General features: G+C 37.0%; 4 protein-coding genes across 10 annotated transcripts; 2 read left to right on the top strand and 2 right to left on the bottom strand.

Annotated features, from left to right (window-relative positions):
- Positions 1-399: 399 nt before the first annotated feature.
- LOC147558911 (transcription factor IIIA-like) lies at positions 400-2,866 on the bottom strand. The gene is made up of 6 exons (XM_086660672.1): positions 2,625-2,866; positions 2,374-2,502; positions 1,568-1,862; positions 1,214-1,455; positions 793-936; positions 400-707 (listed from the first exon to the last, which is right to left on the bottom strand). Exons 1-6 carry the CDS (start codon positions 2,772-2,774, stop codon positions 537-539), a joined length of 1,131 nt encoding a protein of 376 aa, XP_086516798.1. The 5' UTR covers positions 2,775-2,866; the 3' UTR covers positions 400-536.
- Positions 2,867-3,541: 675 nt separating this feature from the next.
- On the bottom strand, positions 3,542-7,500 carry LOC147558910 (Ubiquitin carboxyl-terminal hydrolase family protein). Of its 7 annotated transcripts, XR_015234462.1 has the most exons (4): positions 7,309-7,458; positions 5,612-7,176; positions 4,918-5,361; positions 3,542-4,001 (listed from the first exon to the last, which is right to left on the bottom strand). XR_015234462.1 is itself a non-coding variant. In XM_086660666.1 (3 exons), the coding sequence occupies exons 1-3, from the start codon at positions 7,014-7,016 to the stop codon at positions 3,995-3,997; spliced, it is 1,623 nt and encodes a 540-aa protein (XP_086516792.1). In that variant the 5' UTR covers positions 7,017-7,500; the 3' UTR covers positions 3,542-3,994. The 7 variants fall into 7 exon arrangements, 5 of the variants coding, with proteins under 5 accessions (XP_086516792.1, XP_086516794.1, XP_086516793.1 ...); XM_086660666.1 differs by lacking the exon at positions 4,918-5,361 and adding an exon at positions 4,107-4,317 and having other exon boundaries at positions 5,612-7,500; XR_015234461.1 differs by having other exon boundaries at positions 3,591-4,001; positions 5,612-7,449.
- Positions 7,501-7,643: 143 nt separating this feature from the next.
- On the top strand, positions 7,644-11,207 carry LOC147558909 (GCN5-related N-acetyltransferase 6, chloroplastic-like). The gene is made up of 9 exons (XM_086660669.1): positions 7,644-8,034; positions 8,454-8,679; positions 9,097-9,149; positions 9,282-9,318; positions 9,523-9,594; positions 10,079-10,183; positions 10,360-10,516; positions 10,661-10,737; positions 10,921-11,207. Exons 1-9 carry the CDS (start codon positions 7,886-7,888, stop codon positions 10,984-10,986), a joined length of 942 nt encoding a protein of 313 aa, XP_086516795.1. The 5' UTR covers positions 7,644-7,885; the 3' UTR covers positions 10,987-11,207.
- A 619-nt stretch (positions 11,208-11,826) lies between these two features.
- LOC147558908 (uncharacterized) lies at positions 11,827-14,013 on the top strand. The gene is made up of 5 exons (XM_086660670.1): positions 11,827-12,042; positions 12,573-12,739; positions 13,046-13,132; positions 13,514-13,672; positions 13,782-14,013. The coding sequence occupies exons 1-5, from the start codon at positions 11,916-11,918 to the stop codon at positions 13,878-13,880; spliced, it is 639 nt and encodes a 212-aa protein (XP_086516796.1). The 5' UTR covers positions 11,827-11,915; the 3' UTR covers positions 13,881-14,013.
- Positions 14,014-14,936: the final 923 nt, after the last annotated feature.

The following is a 14,936-nucleotide window of genomic DNA, read 5'->3' as shown; positions in this document are numbered from 1 at the left end:
AGTCACTTATATGAGGCAAGATGAAGAAGTAGAGAAAAACAATAGAACCAATATGAAGTCGAACAAAACAAGTATTTGTCAACAAAAGACAAAAAATTGATGATTGTTGAATGGGTATCATTTAAAAGTACTTTTTTACTTCCGGTTCTTAAGATATTAATGGTTTATCGAATTCTTAGTCCATCTTATATAAAGGGTTTTACTCTAGCATTACAATATGCTCAATCACTTTATGTGGTGGCCTAATGGTGGTACTAGGCAAGGAACCGTGAGGGTTGTTAGTGTTGATAGATCTATGCAATCAAAAGAACCTAACAAGTGCATCAAAAGCAAGAAAGTGTTCGGTTGATGCTAGATTTTCTAGATGGGGGAACCTAATAAGTACACGAGATCTCTTAGTTTACGAGGAAAGACAAAAAAGTACTTCATTATCATACAACGGATTTACATTTTGTAAGATATGACTCGCCACTCAAAACGTTCAACTGAATAAACATCTATATATAAATAGAGGAAACCGGTTCTCAAGCACTACATTAGTCATCTGAAGAAAGTAACCAAGCAAGGTATTCCGATCCTGTAAGTGAATCAGTCTGACCAGGAGGAGTGATTCTCTTCCTGAGTAAAGTTTCTACAGTTGGGCAAGTTCTTTTCCTCCCACCCATTGGTCTTGATCGGAATAATTCATCTGTTTCTTCAAAATCACCCTGTAGATCCGTAATAAAAACCGTATGTTACAAAAGGCTGGAAGAAGATGTCATTTGGAGGAAGAACGAAAACCAAATTACTTACATGAGTATAAACATGACACCCGGATTTCTCATGATTGTCTCTCACATGCTTGAAAGGAAATCTTTTATCACATCCAGAGATTCGGCAGGCAAATGGTCGAAGCTCAAGGTGTACAGACTTCACGTGCTGAATGAGATTTGATTTCTGCATGTCAAGAAACAAACATATAAGGGACTGACTTACTTACACCAGTCAAGGGAAAAGAATGTTGAAAACCAATACTGTCATAAACAATCGAAGGCTGACATTTGCTACAAGCTTAGCCATGTGTATAAAGAAAATGGAGGAAGTGGTGTTGTGCCAAAAATAATTCAATGATTGATCCTTTGATTAAGCTTTGATACAAACAAGTCCCACTATCATCAAGGAATACAAAAATGCATAATATATGAACTAGTTACGAAAGCAATTAGATTCTTACCGTAGAGAATGTGCAAAGGCAGCCATCGAAACTACATTTTATCCTCTCGGTATCAGGAGGACCTGTCTTTTCATGCATACTCATATGCCTCCTGAAATTTTTCTTCAACTGCTTAGTTCCACATATGGTGCACAAAACATGCTGGTGGCAAGATTGTATATGGGCTTTAAGGCATTCAGCATTCGTGAAAGCTTTCATGCAGTCAGGTTCAAGGCAGACTGCCTCAATCGAGTCCAGTTTAACTGTAGTTTGTATCAACAATTAGCAAAACATAACTACAACTATTCTAAATTATCACCATAATTTGCACTTAGAATCAGAATCTTTCAAAAAATGGCAATGGTAGAAATTTACCATGAGATTCTTCATGCTTTTTCAGTCTCGAGGCAAACTTGAAAGCCTTTCCACACCCATCTTCTTGGCAAACATGTTTCTTGTCATTATTACCGTCACAAGAAGATTCTTCATCTTCACCTTCGTGAAGCTCCTCCACATGACGCTTCGCGTTAGCTTTATAAGCAAATCTCCGGTTACAGTTTTCAACAGGACATGAAAAGAGTTTCCCTTGATGCTGAAGTAAGTGGCGGGTCAAATGGTCTTTCCTCCTATAACTCGAGTTACAATCATCAACCGGGCACAAAAATGGCCTCTGCAACAAGTCAAACTTTTTTCGTTACGGATTTAAACCTTAAGCGTGTGGGTGTTTAATCATAATTTAGATTAAGAATGATAATCAAGTACAAAATAAATCCCCAAACCTCACAAAGATTAAGCAAGCGTGTGACTGAGGCTCGCTTGAAGGAGCTTCACAGGAGGTCCCCCAACCTGTTACTAGTCCATTCAAGATAGAATTCCACCTCTTTCGCATTTTGGAGTTCTTTATATGGGATCCAATGCTTCACGCCATTACATCATCGAAATTTCAGAAGATAATTTGACCAAGTAAACCCTAAATCCTGCAACATTATCTATCTATTAACAACATTGAATACTAAAACTATTCAAACAATCAACGGAATTCATCTCTCTTAGCTCAGATAGATAAACAAAATTGGATATTGAAACAAAACCACAAAAGAGTAAGAACTAGATTAGATGATGAAAGTGAAAAGGGTATGATCTCAATTAGGGCATATCTATGTTTATTCAGAGAAGGGTACCTCAAGAGAGTGACTTTGCATATGTTGCTTCAAATAAGCTGGTTTTTTGAAACTAGCACCACACTCTTCACATGTGTTTGAGTTCGATTCATCTTTTTCCTCATTAACTCCTTTCTCTTCCATTTCTTCCTGTAATGGAAAACCAATAAGCAAAATAATGAGCACAAAACCCTAGTTGATTTCATCGACAACCCAGATCCACGAATAATAGCATATATAGGAGAGAGAGAGAGGGACAGAGAGAGATGAACCTTGTGGTGGGAGAGGAGATGAGAGGTGATGAGAGATTTCTTAGATCTGCAAATACCACAGAATTCACAGTAATAGCGTCTGATGTCTCTAACAATTGGCTTATCATCCTTATTTTCTCCTTCCATCTTCTTTTCTCCAGTGTTCTTCATTAGACCTTTTTTTCTCTCTCTCTAGGGTTTCTGCTTTACAGAGTTAGAGGGAAGGTTGTATAAAGCTTCTTCCAACTTCTTCAATTTATACTGGTACTTTGGTAGTGAAGTTAGGGCATCATATTTTGTTTCGGACCCGAAATGCTGGTGGGCTATAAGCCCGTCCAATCAGATATTTTTTTACTGTTTTGAGAACATAATCAAATTGACTGGTTAGAGTAAAAGAAAAAACTTTCCTTCACCCATTGGAGTGGTAAGAGTATAATCTTCCACCTTAAAGATCAAGGGTTCGAGGCACACATTGAGCAATTCAAAAAGAAAAAAATTTGTTTCACCCCTACGATTTAGAGTTCGACGAAAGTTGATCTCTATCTCTTAAGCCACATATTTTGAATATTTGATAGTTGTGGCTAAGTGTCGGAAACGGATCAGATAGGTAGTTCACGGTCACTTACTCGATTTGTCTGTTCGGATATTCAGACAAATCGGGCGGGCACTTAGACAAAGTTTGGTTGTCCGTCCGTGCCCAATTAAATTGACGGGCAACCCGGGTACCCATTGGGCTCCGCGGTTCGTAGGCGAATCCGGGCTTGGGGGCCTTTTTCCCACCCCTAATTGTGGCTTACAAACTAACCAACTACATTCTCATTAACTACTGTTTTTAATCTTAATGATATAGAATCGAAATACAGATTGTGTCATCAATACACGAAATGTGACACTTTTTTGGTTTAACTGTCAACGCATGTAGCGTATACTAAAAGACGTTGGAATATTTATGTTATACTATATGAATTATACTTGCAAGACAACATAGACAAAAAAGAGCTAACTAATTTTTTCGGATTCTAAATAATTGCATCCTTTACGTCATATTAATAAGGGACGAAAAACTGTTTTCTTGCTGCTGTGAATTGGGAGCTTCTGCTCCTCGTGAAGAACACAACTTTCAGAGTTTCTTTCGTTTATGTTGTTTTAGTTCTTCCTTTTTAAGTTGCTCCTTTAACATGGTTTTTGCAATTCTTCTTCTTTTCTTGAGATCTCCCAAGGAACTTAATTGTGTGAACTGCATGATGCAACAGGGATGCTCTCTAGTTGGCCAGAGCTAGTACACAAAACTTTACCCGAGCCAATGACGTGGGCGTTGTCATCAGCTTCGACTAACTTTTGCGGCCTTGCCATCATCTTGTCGGAATAAACAGAAACATGTTGCTAGCCGTTCAGCTGCTGCAAATCATTGAAAGAAACTGTCAACAAGGTGATATGATTTTACTTCTGAGTCATTGTACGATTATCCCGAAATAAAGCTAGCAAACAAGTCTAGTTCCTAGCTTTTCAAAATCTGTAAAAGCAAGAATGCAGGAACTTGAGTGTGTCCGCCTCTTAGATGCCAAGTAGAACGCCTCTATAGCCTGAGACATCAAACTAGACACGTGGAAGCTGTTACTCAAAGTGAGCATATAGAAACTTCTAGACCTCTCAAGTGTAGGCAGAATTTTTTTTTCCTCATTGTCCGAATCTGAATCGTCTGAGCCAAATAGATCTAAAATCAACACAAATCAATCATTTAGACGAGTCAGACATCACGAATCAGAGAAAAATGAACAGTCTGAAATCTTGCTCAAGTCACATTTCAGATCTGCTTGGGAAAAAACAAACACTCTGATGGTACTAGATCAGTGGAAGAGGCTTTCCAGCATGTAATAAATCCCATATCATTATTAAAGGAAAAAAGTATCAGACCACGGGCTATTTCACTAGAACTGCAAGTACTATCTTGTCGGAACCTTTGTATGGTTGCTCAAACACAAGTGCATATACAAGCTATTAGGGTGTTATATGGTGAATGGCTCAAGTCCACCATCCCATGGACCGTGTAACACTCTCAGATTGAGAAATCGTGTTTGAATTCGCATCTATTGAGTAGATGATAATAAAACACACATATCTAATAGTCACAAACACAGTAACCTCTTCAAATAGTTGCAAACAAGGTTGAGATATATCGATGAAGTTATTAAACCTCTATATCACCACATATATAAATAGAACATTATTCACATTGGTCTACGTGTACCCTTGAAAAGTAAAAGAGTCACCGAAATTTCATGTTTAATTTGATAAAACATAGGAAGTAACTTACTAGCCTGCTGATGAAGTTGTTGTTCATCGCTACGCTTTCTCCTGATACCGTAGTAGCATCAACTTACATAGAGGAGAAAATTAATGAATATATATATATATGGGTGTCCATGCTTGCAGATAAACATTACTCATGGCAAGTTGACCCTAGGTGGCTAGGTCCATATTGTATTCATGTAATGAAAGAATTATATTTGTTCACACGCAATCCGTTTTTCTGCTTTGCTGGCTTTCGATCATTTTCATCAATACCAGGTGTGATTTTATTCAATTCTCTTTGCCAACTGAATAGCTCAAACCGCCACTTCAATGTTCCTTCAAATAGACTCTCATAATGACGGGTGTTGTCCCTCAAACCAGAGGGGTGGAAGTCCCATATAAACCAGTCTACTCTATACAAATTCTTCTTTCCACCCATGAAACCAGCCAGCCAATCTTTGCTCATCTAGTATTCAATTCAGGGGCATGGGAAGGAAGCAAAGATAAGTAACTACACAAAATCCATTTAACATAATAAACTGTAGATCTTATCATGCAAATGTATGGAAATCTCGCTTTTCTTTATATCACATTCAGTTGGCTTTGTAAATAAGATGAAAGAGACAAGGGTAAGACAGTAGCTGCGGCCCCAGATCAAAGGAAAGCTGCACCGTTATTGAAAATGAAGTAGAAAACTCATGAATCTGTAAACATACCCTCGTGGTTTTCATAATCCCGAGTTCTGCTGGTCTCATAGTTCTCGTCAAGCTCTTCTTCTGATGTGTTAGTAATATCACTGAGATTGTCCTCACGATTTTGATCATCAAAGTTCTCTAATATGGGAAGTACCCAATCACCTTCTCTAGAGCCGATAGATATATTATCATCAAGGGCGTTGGTGTTTGTTTCCTTGCTTTCCATCTGAGGTTGGATTTCTTTACTGTTTCTGTTTCTACAACCAAGTAATAAGAGGTCTAGCATTTTCCTTCGGATTATATGGATAGGGTTGGATTCAATCAAACACCCTTTGCTATATGCTTCTCTAAGAAACACAGTTTGAGTGGTTCCTTTAGTAGATATATAGAAAATTCCTGGGTGTTTTAAAAGAAGCTCCCGCACATTGACGTCTAAGTTGAAATCCTTTCGAAAGTGAGCCAATCTTTCTACCTCAACCATCTTCTCTACTGTTAAGTTGAGAAACTCGTGAAGAATACCCACTGCACGTTTCTCAAAGCACTCCATCCCACCACAAGTACGGATCCGAACAACCTCTTTTCGTTCGTAAGGTTTCAAGTAAGGTACCCTCTGCCAATTCTTCAGTTTCTGCCTAAATCCTTTCTCGAATGTGAAACCTGTCGGGAAATTGAGAGGGAAAGCATATTTAGTTTCAAATTCACTTAACCATTTTTCCATATACTCTTTCTCTCTCCACTTTTCTACCTCAGCAACAGCCAAGGTTTCATCTCTATAAACCAAACCAACAATCTCTAGATTTACTAACTTAAAATCGTTTTGATGCTTCAGAAATATCGAGTCTCTGAAATCCTCTGGCAACCCCAATTCTCTTCTTACTAGTCTTAAAGCATGAATATGCAAAGTGCCCGTAGTCGAAATCATAAGAAGTTTCTTCAAACGCCGGACAATGTCTAATTCAGATTCCTTAATGACCTTAGCTTCTTCTTCAATTAAATCAGTCATATACCGAGTTAGTTTGCAACAAAGATTTCTTCTCCTAGGGTGTGTAAATATCTCAAAAATATGAGGGTACTTACGAAGGAAAACACCTATACCTACATTAACTCCCACAATGTTGCTCCACCTAGCTATCAGTTGTAATGATACATACGGGCCTCTACGATTCGACATCAATTCTTGCAACCCCAAGACTATTTTCAATCTCTTTAACTGGCGCATCAATTTGTCAAGCCTAAGATCTCTCGTTCTTTCTTCCATACGTGTTTGTGCGGAATCCACTGGCTTCTTCCATCTTTTCTGTGTGTTCAAGTTAAAAGGGCCAAACTTGATGGGTTCATTTGATAATGGAGAAGAGAACCTTTGTAACATTGCGGCACTACATCTCATAGAACTCCTTATCTTGTGATAATCAAACAATGATCCCATTATATTAGCGATGAAGTTCCAAACTCACAGTTTAAATAGTAAATAAGTTCCTTTCTCCATCTAGGGTTTTCTTAAGTGCTGAAACTCTACTCCTTTTTTGTCTATTTATGTGTTCTCTATACAGTTCTCCAATCTAAAATCAGATTTGAACTCTAAGAATCTGTAAATTTTTTTTAATTTGACGGTCATTTTCATGCCTTAAAGATGAATAAATGAAGCAGATGAAGTCATGATTCAATAAATTGAGATTATGATAAGAAAAATGGGGAAATGAAGAATTAAAAGATCAAACCTTGAGTTTGAAGAGACGGCTAAACCCTAGCAAAACCCAAGTTAATGCGAGAAAGGAGACGAATTAATCGACGATTAGGTAATCGGTCTAGTGTCGCCGGTTAACTCGTTTGTTCGAGAAGAAACACAAATCGGGGATCATGGAAACACCGGATACCCGGATAAAATCCATAATAAAAGCAACCCATTTTATAATGATTCAGTACTCCACGATCTAAGTAAATAATGAATAGATTTCATACGTGTCAGATTTCTATTAGATTTGTACATTTTTAAGACATTTATACCTCGTGATAGTCCGACAGGTGAGCCTTGGATGAATACTCAGTAGATGATGTTCTAGGGTTTCGGTTTTTTAGTTGCAGAGAAAGGGGAGAAATTTTCTTACTCATTTCTCTCTCCCTCTCTCTACAGTTTTACTGAATTGGAAGTTAGATCATTCAAACTGGAACTTCAAAATTGTCACTTCTGATGGATTGAATCATGTTTTTATGCATTTACTAGGGCTTTTTATGGTGCAAGTGTGAGACTTTAATAAGTTAATTCAAAAGGATTCTTATGAAATTGAGGTCCGAAGAATGTTTCACTTGGAAATGGATCTCAAGGATATGTTTGTTACTGAATTTCGAGGAGTTCAAATGCCTGGAATAACAGAATTGATCGTCAAAAGAACCAAACATAATAACCCTCTGGTTTGTGACCTTAGGGTTCCATCTTATCCCTTCAGGTAAGAAAGACTATTCTATTTCCAGGAATGCAAATTTATAATTGCTTTTGGAATTGATTTATTGAATTAGAGATTTTTAGAAGTCCAGGAATCAGCTCTAACTGAAATGAAATGGATAATAATTTGGCATAAGAATGATTGATGTATTAGAACAGTAAGAAATTAGTACATAAACAAACTCGACATCAAAAAATTAAGTAGGCAAAAGTTCGAACGATACAATTTCATGAACTTGATATGTGTTAGAACTTCAATAAGATGATACACATGTTTGGGTATTTTGAGTGAATCAAAATATATATGCAAATTTTCTGCATAAATCCGTGGTTTTCACACGACGAGCATTTGTTTGTTTATTCACGAGAGAGACAAAAAATCTGAATGCTATTAACCTTTCTCTTCCATATCACTATTATCAGGGAATCCTTTCCTGTTCTGTACACTAGATGGAGAACTATAAGAGTACAGTGCAATGATAGCCCACAGAGTAATCAGCAATCATCAGTCTCTAAGAGTGAAACCTTGAGGTTGCCGGAACTAGCTTTTGACCGGTTACAAGTAACTGACGACGAATATTGTGGAGTTAAAACTAGAGTCTTTGACCGTTTCGTTGCTCGTGGAGCTATGGTAGATGAAGAATACTGGGTGAGTTTTTGTTCATTAATTATATTCTGAAACTGGTTCATTGAAATGAAGCATACCCCTTTTGTAGTTCTCAAAGGGGTGTTGCTCAGAGCATACCATCTGTAAGTCGAAAAGCCTACAACTTTGGGGCTTGCATCATGTATAGAGATGACCCTCGATATGAATATTTTTTGCTTGCATGATGCAAGTTCTTACTTTTCTTAGTTAATTATGCTATTGTGCGGTGCTACTTTCATTATTTTCTAAAATAGAGGGACTTTGACTTTCTGCACCCCATGTTAAGACGTTTATGTCTTAAATGAAGCCTCTATGTCTCTACTTCTCTGAATGTTTAGGATAAATTGGATTTTTTCTCTTTGTGTTCTTACAAGTACTTCAGTTTTTTCGTTGTTGTCCTTTTATCATTTTACATCGCAGACAGCTGCATGGTTACGAGCAGAAGCCCAATATGAAGCATCGTCTTATATGCGGTCAGTCCCGTTTTCATAGCTTTGGCCCTCTGACTTTCATTATTATCATGTGTATGTTTTCGATTGCTTAATTGCCTATTCTCCTCTAATACTTGAGTTAAAGTTACTAAGTAGGCTTAATTCATTATCCAGGCATGTCGATAGTTTCAAACGGAAGTATGCTGAGCAGGTGAGCATCTCTTTCTTGTAACCTCTCAAACATTTATTTATAGAGAAATATTATGCACTACTGGATAGACACATCGTATGATCTTAATATGGATCCTTGTGTGTGTCGATTATATCTATATTCATGTCAGTTCACAAACCATTTCATTATTATATGGTTAAATTGCCGAAGGTCGATGTTTTTATTTTTTCCAAATGTGGGCAGGAATTCTATGCTTTGAAACGCCGGTGTGCAATGCGAGATGGAAACTCATTGAAGTGTTTTTGCCTTGTTGCGGTATGTATGCTCGTATTATAGTACTCAAATGTTTAACTTTTTTATTGTTATTTCTTAAAGTAATATCTACATTTACTTAGTAATAAAACATATACTATCAAATGGATATGTCTAATTCGATGAAGTTTCTTGTTTTCCTATACTTTTGGTGTCCATTGGTGGTCATATTTGGTTTGGTTGTCAGTTGTGCTTACTGATTAGATTCTGAAATAGGAGCAAGCACATTCATGGGGGAAATAAGATTAAGCACAGTGTGGAATATGATTTACCAGCATTCCTTTACTTGCATATCTACAATATTAATTACTAAACTATCAACTTCTAATTGGACATCCAAGAGAGAGGGTTACATCTTTACAGTTATTAGACAAGTGACCCACATTATATCACGAGCGTTGGCCTTATTATCAAACTTAGTGTTCGACTTCCATCTTATGGTGTTATTCTCTTTACTCGCTCTATTTCTTAATAATTCAAATTTCAGGTCAAGAAAGAGGAGAAAAATGTTAGACGCACTGTTTTGAATAGCATTGTGGGAACTCTGGACATCAGCATCCGGCAATTTTTGCGAGGGGAAACATACCCTGGGGTAAGCACCTGGGTCAGTTTTTGCCGATATGGTTCATTGTTGACTTGTTTTATCGCAATTTGAATCGGACTAGGATCATTAGAAGTGAAGAGTTAACATACTTGGTGTAATGGATTATTATAGTTACTATATAACATATATCATGGTATGTATAAAAAGTCAAACTTTGCCTCCAGGAAATTCAGAGAACCTCTTCTATTATGGCAAGTCACGGGTCCCGTGGTGCACATACATATGCTTATATTGCGAATGTTTGTGTGTCGAAGTTTGCTCGTCGCCAGGGAATTGCTTCAAATATGTTGTATTTGGCAACTGATGTTGCTACATCAGCAGGTGCTTCTTCTCGGCGTTCACGCTGTTTGTTCTATGACTTCCATTAAAACATATTTTATTTCCACTTTCCCTTTTGTTGTATTGATTAAACATTTTATTTTGATGTCACATTTTTGTGAATTTTTACCTTGCTCACGCTAATAGGTATGAGCCAATTATTCGTCCATGTAAATGCTGACAACAAGGCTGGCCAAGAACTGTACAAGAAAGCGGGATTTGAGGTACGACATCCCTAACAGGTTTTGACTTTAGGACATCTTATGGCATTTGGACTAGGCTAGATGTATTTCTTCGTCTCTTTTGTAATTCGATCCAAGTATTATCTGTCATAAGATCAAGATTTTATCTTACTCTATGTAGTATGCTCTAGTTATCTCACTGGATATTTGATTACTTGGCTGCAGATGGTCGAAGTTGGATCATCTTCTCCATCGAAGGATGAAACGCTTTTAATGTCTATGAAGTTGTAAGTTACAAAATGCACAGAAAATTACATAACAATACAAGCAATGTACTTGTGGATAAATTTCTTTCTTGGTTGTTATGATTATTTTTTTTAGTTTTTGTATCATGTAAAGAACCAATGTGTTTTTTATTGGTTTCTTTTCAATTTGCACATATATGTGAATTTGGTGTTTATTGCGTATCGAATCTTGGCTAGTTGGCTTCAGTACAAGATTCCGTTCTTCTATCTGAATTGAACTAATTTATTGCATTTTTATTCGCTTCAGTATGAAAATTTCGTGTAGTAACTTAAAAAGGACAGTTTATTAGAATAGACAGGATCTGAAACATAGAATAGAGAGGGAGAAACCCTTACTTTGCCAAAGGGGAGATTTTATTCCCAATGATGTGTTTTTTTTTCTTAACGAGGCCCATATAGTGAGAACACAATGTGAAGGGGAAGAATGAGAAAGTAAATGAGATCTAACTAAGATGAGGATGATGATGATGGAGATCCGAGAGGAAGAAGAAAGAAGCAGAGAGGGAGAGATAATGGAAAGTTTTAAAGACGCTAACTCTCCCTCAAATTTACCTTGAGGAAGGCGCCTTAAACACTTGTAAGGGTCACCTTTAAAACTCCCCATAAATGGTTAAGGGTAATTTGGAGAGAAACAATCAATCGACAAGGGTAATTGGGGAAGGAAAAGAATAGGAAGGAAAAGAATATTATAACCGATATTAGATAAAAAAGGGGGCAAGCTCAAATTTAGCCAAGATGGGATGCCTAACAGAAAGCTGGATACAAACCATGGGAGTAAACTGGAATTACCCAACCATATGACCAGACCAGTAGATATTTCATTATTTTGTGAATGGGTGGTCGTGGAGAAAGAACTACTCTTCACAGTATATCCCAAAACTAGAATCATTCAACTCTCTTCTCTCTCTCTCTCTCATGGCAAGTCTCTCTGTTTCTCCTCCACCATTAGCTTCATTTAATTCTTCATCTGGTCATGGGTTTTCTCTAAAATCAATACCCAAAGCTAAACTCTTCACATCTTCTCCTCTGAATAAATTTCCAAGTAAGTTATTACATTTTTGTTCCTTGTCTTTTTTTAAAATTGGATTTTGAACAATTTGAAAAACTAGTTTTTGCATCTTGGGTGTTTTGTCAATGGTGGTTTTGAGAAGATTTATATGTTAAATTTGTTTTTCTTCTGTGTGGTTAATTTCAACTTAGTTGAAATGGATATAAACAATATATAACTAGCTATACCCACAGTGTTATTACTGGAATTTGGATTTTGGGGATTATATATTCATGGGTTAATCTCAAACCTGAAAAACCATTTTTGGGCAATGGGTGAGAGGGGATAGAGGAGACACAGACAGAGTGCTAGGGTTATTGATAAGAAGCTCTTGGGAAATATCTGTAATCTTGTTTGCAATACATAGTAAGATCATCTTGTCATTGTTCGTCGTGGAGTAGGTTTTACAGTCGGAACCACCTAACCTCTTGTGTTTCTTGTATGCGATTGATTATCTCTATTGTTTGTGTTGTAGTTTCTTGTGTTTCGTTATGACACTTTGGATTCTAAAATGGGTTTTACAGGAAGAGTTACTTCCCAAGGTTCAGTTTCAAGAAAAAGTTCCTCTTTTCCGAGGAGAGAATCCAATAAGATCAAATCAAGGAAAGGTTTCTCCTTAATTCCCAGAAGTAGTGGTTCCTCATCGCCTGAAGGCAGTGAAGATGACTCCAAATCCTCTACCCAAACCAAGGCATGATTTAGCAATTCATTTTGTTCCGAGTATCGTCGTTATCGTCACATTCATTTTCGAGCATTTTTATGTAGTATCTCGCTCTTGTAACTAATCATTGAGAAACCTTTTGATAATTGGGAGTTGGGATAAGTAACTTTTGTCAAGCGTTAAACCGAACGACATGATTTATAATGTCTTCAATACTTGTCACTTTTACGGATTTGAATTTGCTTCAATTTTGAAGATCTCTTGTTTAGTTGTTATCTGACGAAACATTGATATGAAGTTTTATATCTGAAAGAATTTGTCTACTCCAATTAGCAGGTACCTTTTGGATACTCAAGGAAGGATGTTATACTGATTGGAGTAGGAGTTACTGGGGCAGGCGTCGGGCTAAAAAGTGGACTCGAGGTACCCTTTTTTCCTTTTCAATATCTTAACTTCATCCAACATGGATCTTGTCATTGCTCATCAAAAACTGTTCGCTCATCAAGTCCATAAGGTATCTTGTTGGTTACTTAGTCATATGTGTTTGTAAGAATAGTCCCACATGGACAAAGATAACTCTCATGACCCAGTAAATAATATCTAGGACCCATCCACTTACTGCCTATGAGTTTTGAGTTGGATTCACAAACTCGGTATGGTATCAGAGCTAGGCATGCACGTAATAGGTCTAGCTGCCTCACTTGCTCTACGCCAGCATGCGATAATGGTCCTACAGTAGACTTTTTCATTCAATTGGTTTTGACTTTTGTGTTAATAGCTTTGGCTTTTCTTTTTCTTTTGCAGTATTTTGGAGTCGACCCACTACAAGCTGGAAATGTCGTTCAGCTGGTACTGGTCTTGGGACTAACTGTTGGATGGATATCTACATACATCTTTAGAGTCTCAAACAAAGAAATGACATATGCTCAACAACTTCGTGACTATGAAGCGAAAGTCATGGAGGTTCATATCAATTTATCTATCTTGTCAAATTATGCACAATTATTTCCGGGGTATGGATTAAATCTCATTCTTGATGGTACATTCTTGATTTGAATTATAAACTTTGCAGAAACGACTAGAGGGATTGACCGAAGCAGAGCTCGAAGTATTGCTTCAACAAGTAGAGGAGGAAAAGCAACGTTTGGCGAGTGGGGAGAAGGTTAATTGAGGTTTCCTCCATTTGTTGCTATTCTTGTAAGTTATAGTTTTGTACTTAGTGAATTTTATACATGTTAATGCAAAAGAAGTTTGACTTGTACATATAATGGCTATTTTATGAAAATATTGTCAACTCAACCTCATATATCGATATTTGTATAACCTATGTTTGCCTATCAGATGTTGGTTATAAAAAAATAAATTGAGGAACACGTAAATGGAATAGAAGGTGTGGATAACATGATTTTGGTAATTTGTCTAGTTGGTTATTGACTTATTTCTTATGACGAAGTGTGAGAACTCTGAACACAAAGTAGTTCGCAGAAATCTAAAGTGAAACATATTTTATTCAACACAACTTGTTAGCTTGTATAAGCTTTACTAAGAGATAAAACAGGAAACTAAAACCCACGTATGAAGTGGCTAAGGAAACATTCAAACTCAAACTAAGTGCCCTAAGTAATAGGCTTTATTAACTAAGGGAGCCTTAAGAACACATCTAACGTATGAAGTGGCTAAGGAAACGTTTTCTCCCCTAAACTGATCTCAGTGAAGTTTTGAGTTTACTCGTGGCACCACATAGACACCCATTAACCTAAGGAGCCTAAAGAACACATCTAACTTAAGTGGTTTTGTCATAATATCTCCAACTTGTTCTTATGTAACACAATGCTTCAGCTTGATGATTCATTCTTTACTTAAATCACGCAAGAAGTGAAACCTTACATCGATGTGCTTGTTTCGTCCATGCATGACTGGATTCTTAGATAATTTAACGGTAGAATTGTTGTCACATAAAACTGTGGTACACTTGTTTTGAGACTGACCAAGCCCTTGACAAGCACAAGAAGCAGCTGCGACAAACTCCGCTTCACTCGTGAATAAAGAAACTACATGTTGTCTTTTAGAGGACCAAGACACAACTCCTTCGCTAAGTAAAAACACATATCTAGAAGTGCTTTTCCTATCATCTACATCACCAGCATAATCACCATCTGTGTAGGCTATCAGCTCTCCATTGCCTTTTTTTTCGATAAAAGATCCCTAAATCGATCGTACCAATCAG

The sequence above is a fragment of the Eschscholzia californica genome, unplaced genomic scaffold (assembly GCF_041429995.1).
Source record: "Eschscholzia californica isolate CP2 unplaced genomic scaffold, dmEscCali1.0.p SCAF_2, whole genome shotgun sequence".
NCBI lineage: Eukaryota > Viridiplantae > Streptophyta > Magnoliopsida > Ranunculales > Papaveraceae > Eschscholzia > Eschscholzia californica.
This window is presented reverse-complemented; position numbering and strand designations above follow the sequence as displayed.

Coding starts and splice junctions, on each gene's coding strand:
- LOC147558908 (XM_086660670.1), top strand. CDS start 11,916: ATGGCAAGTCTCTCTGTTTCTCCTCCACCATTAGCTTCATTTAATTCT. Junction 13,133..13,513: donor GGCTAAAAAGTGGACTCGAG/GTACCCTTTTTT, acceptor TTTCTTTTGCAG/TATTTTGGAGTCGACCCACT. Junction 13,673..13,781: donor ATGAAGCGAAAGTCATGGAG/GTTCATATCAAT, acceptor TAAACTTTGCAG/AAACGACTAGAGGGATTGAC.
- LOC147558911 (XM_086660672.1), bottom strand. CDS start 2,774: ATGAAGAACACTGGAGAAAAGAAGATGGAAGGAGAAAATAAGGATGAT. Junction 1,456..1,567: donor AAAGCATGAAGAATCTCATG/GTAAATTTCTAC, acceptor TACAAACTACAG/TTAAACTGGACTCGATTGAG. Junction 708..792: donor GGTGTCATGTTTATACTCAT/GTAAGTAATTTG, acceptor ACGGATCTACAG/GGTGATTTTGAAGAAACAGA.
- LOC147558910 (XM_086660664.1), bottom strand. CDS start 7,016: ATGGGATCATTGTTTGATTATCACAAGATAAGGAGTTCTATGAGATGT. Junction 4,318..5,611: donor GGATTATGAAAACCACGAGG/GTATGTTTACAG, acceptor TGTTGATTTTAG/ATCTATTTGGCTCAGACGAT.
- LOC147558909 (XM_086660669.1), top strand. CDS start 7,886: ATGTTTCACTTGGAAATGGATCTCAAGGATATGTTTGTTACTGAATTT. Junction 9,595..10,078: donor AGTGTTTTTGCCTTGTTGCG/GTATGTATGCTC, acceptor TTCAAATTTCAG/GTCAAGAAAGAGGAGAAAAA. Junction 10,738..10,920: donor ACAAGAAAGCGGGATTTGAG/GTACGACATCCC, acceptor ACTTGGCTGCAG/ATGGTCGAAGTTGGATCATC.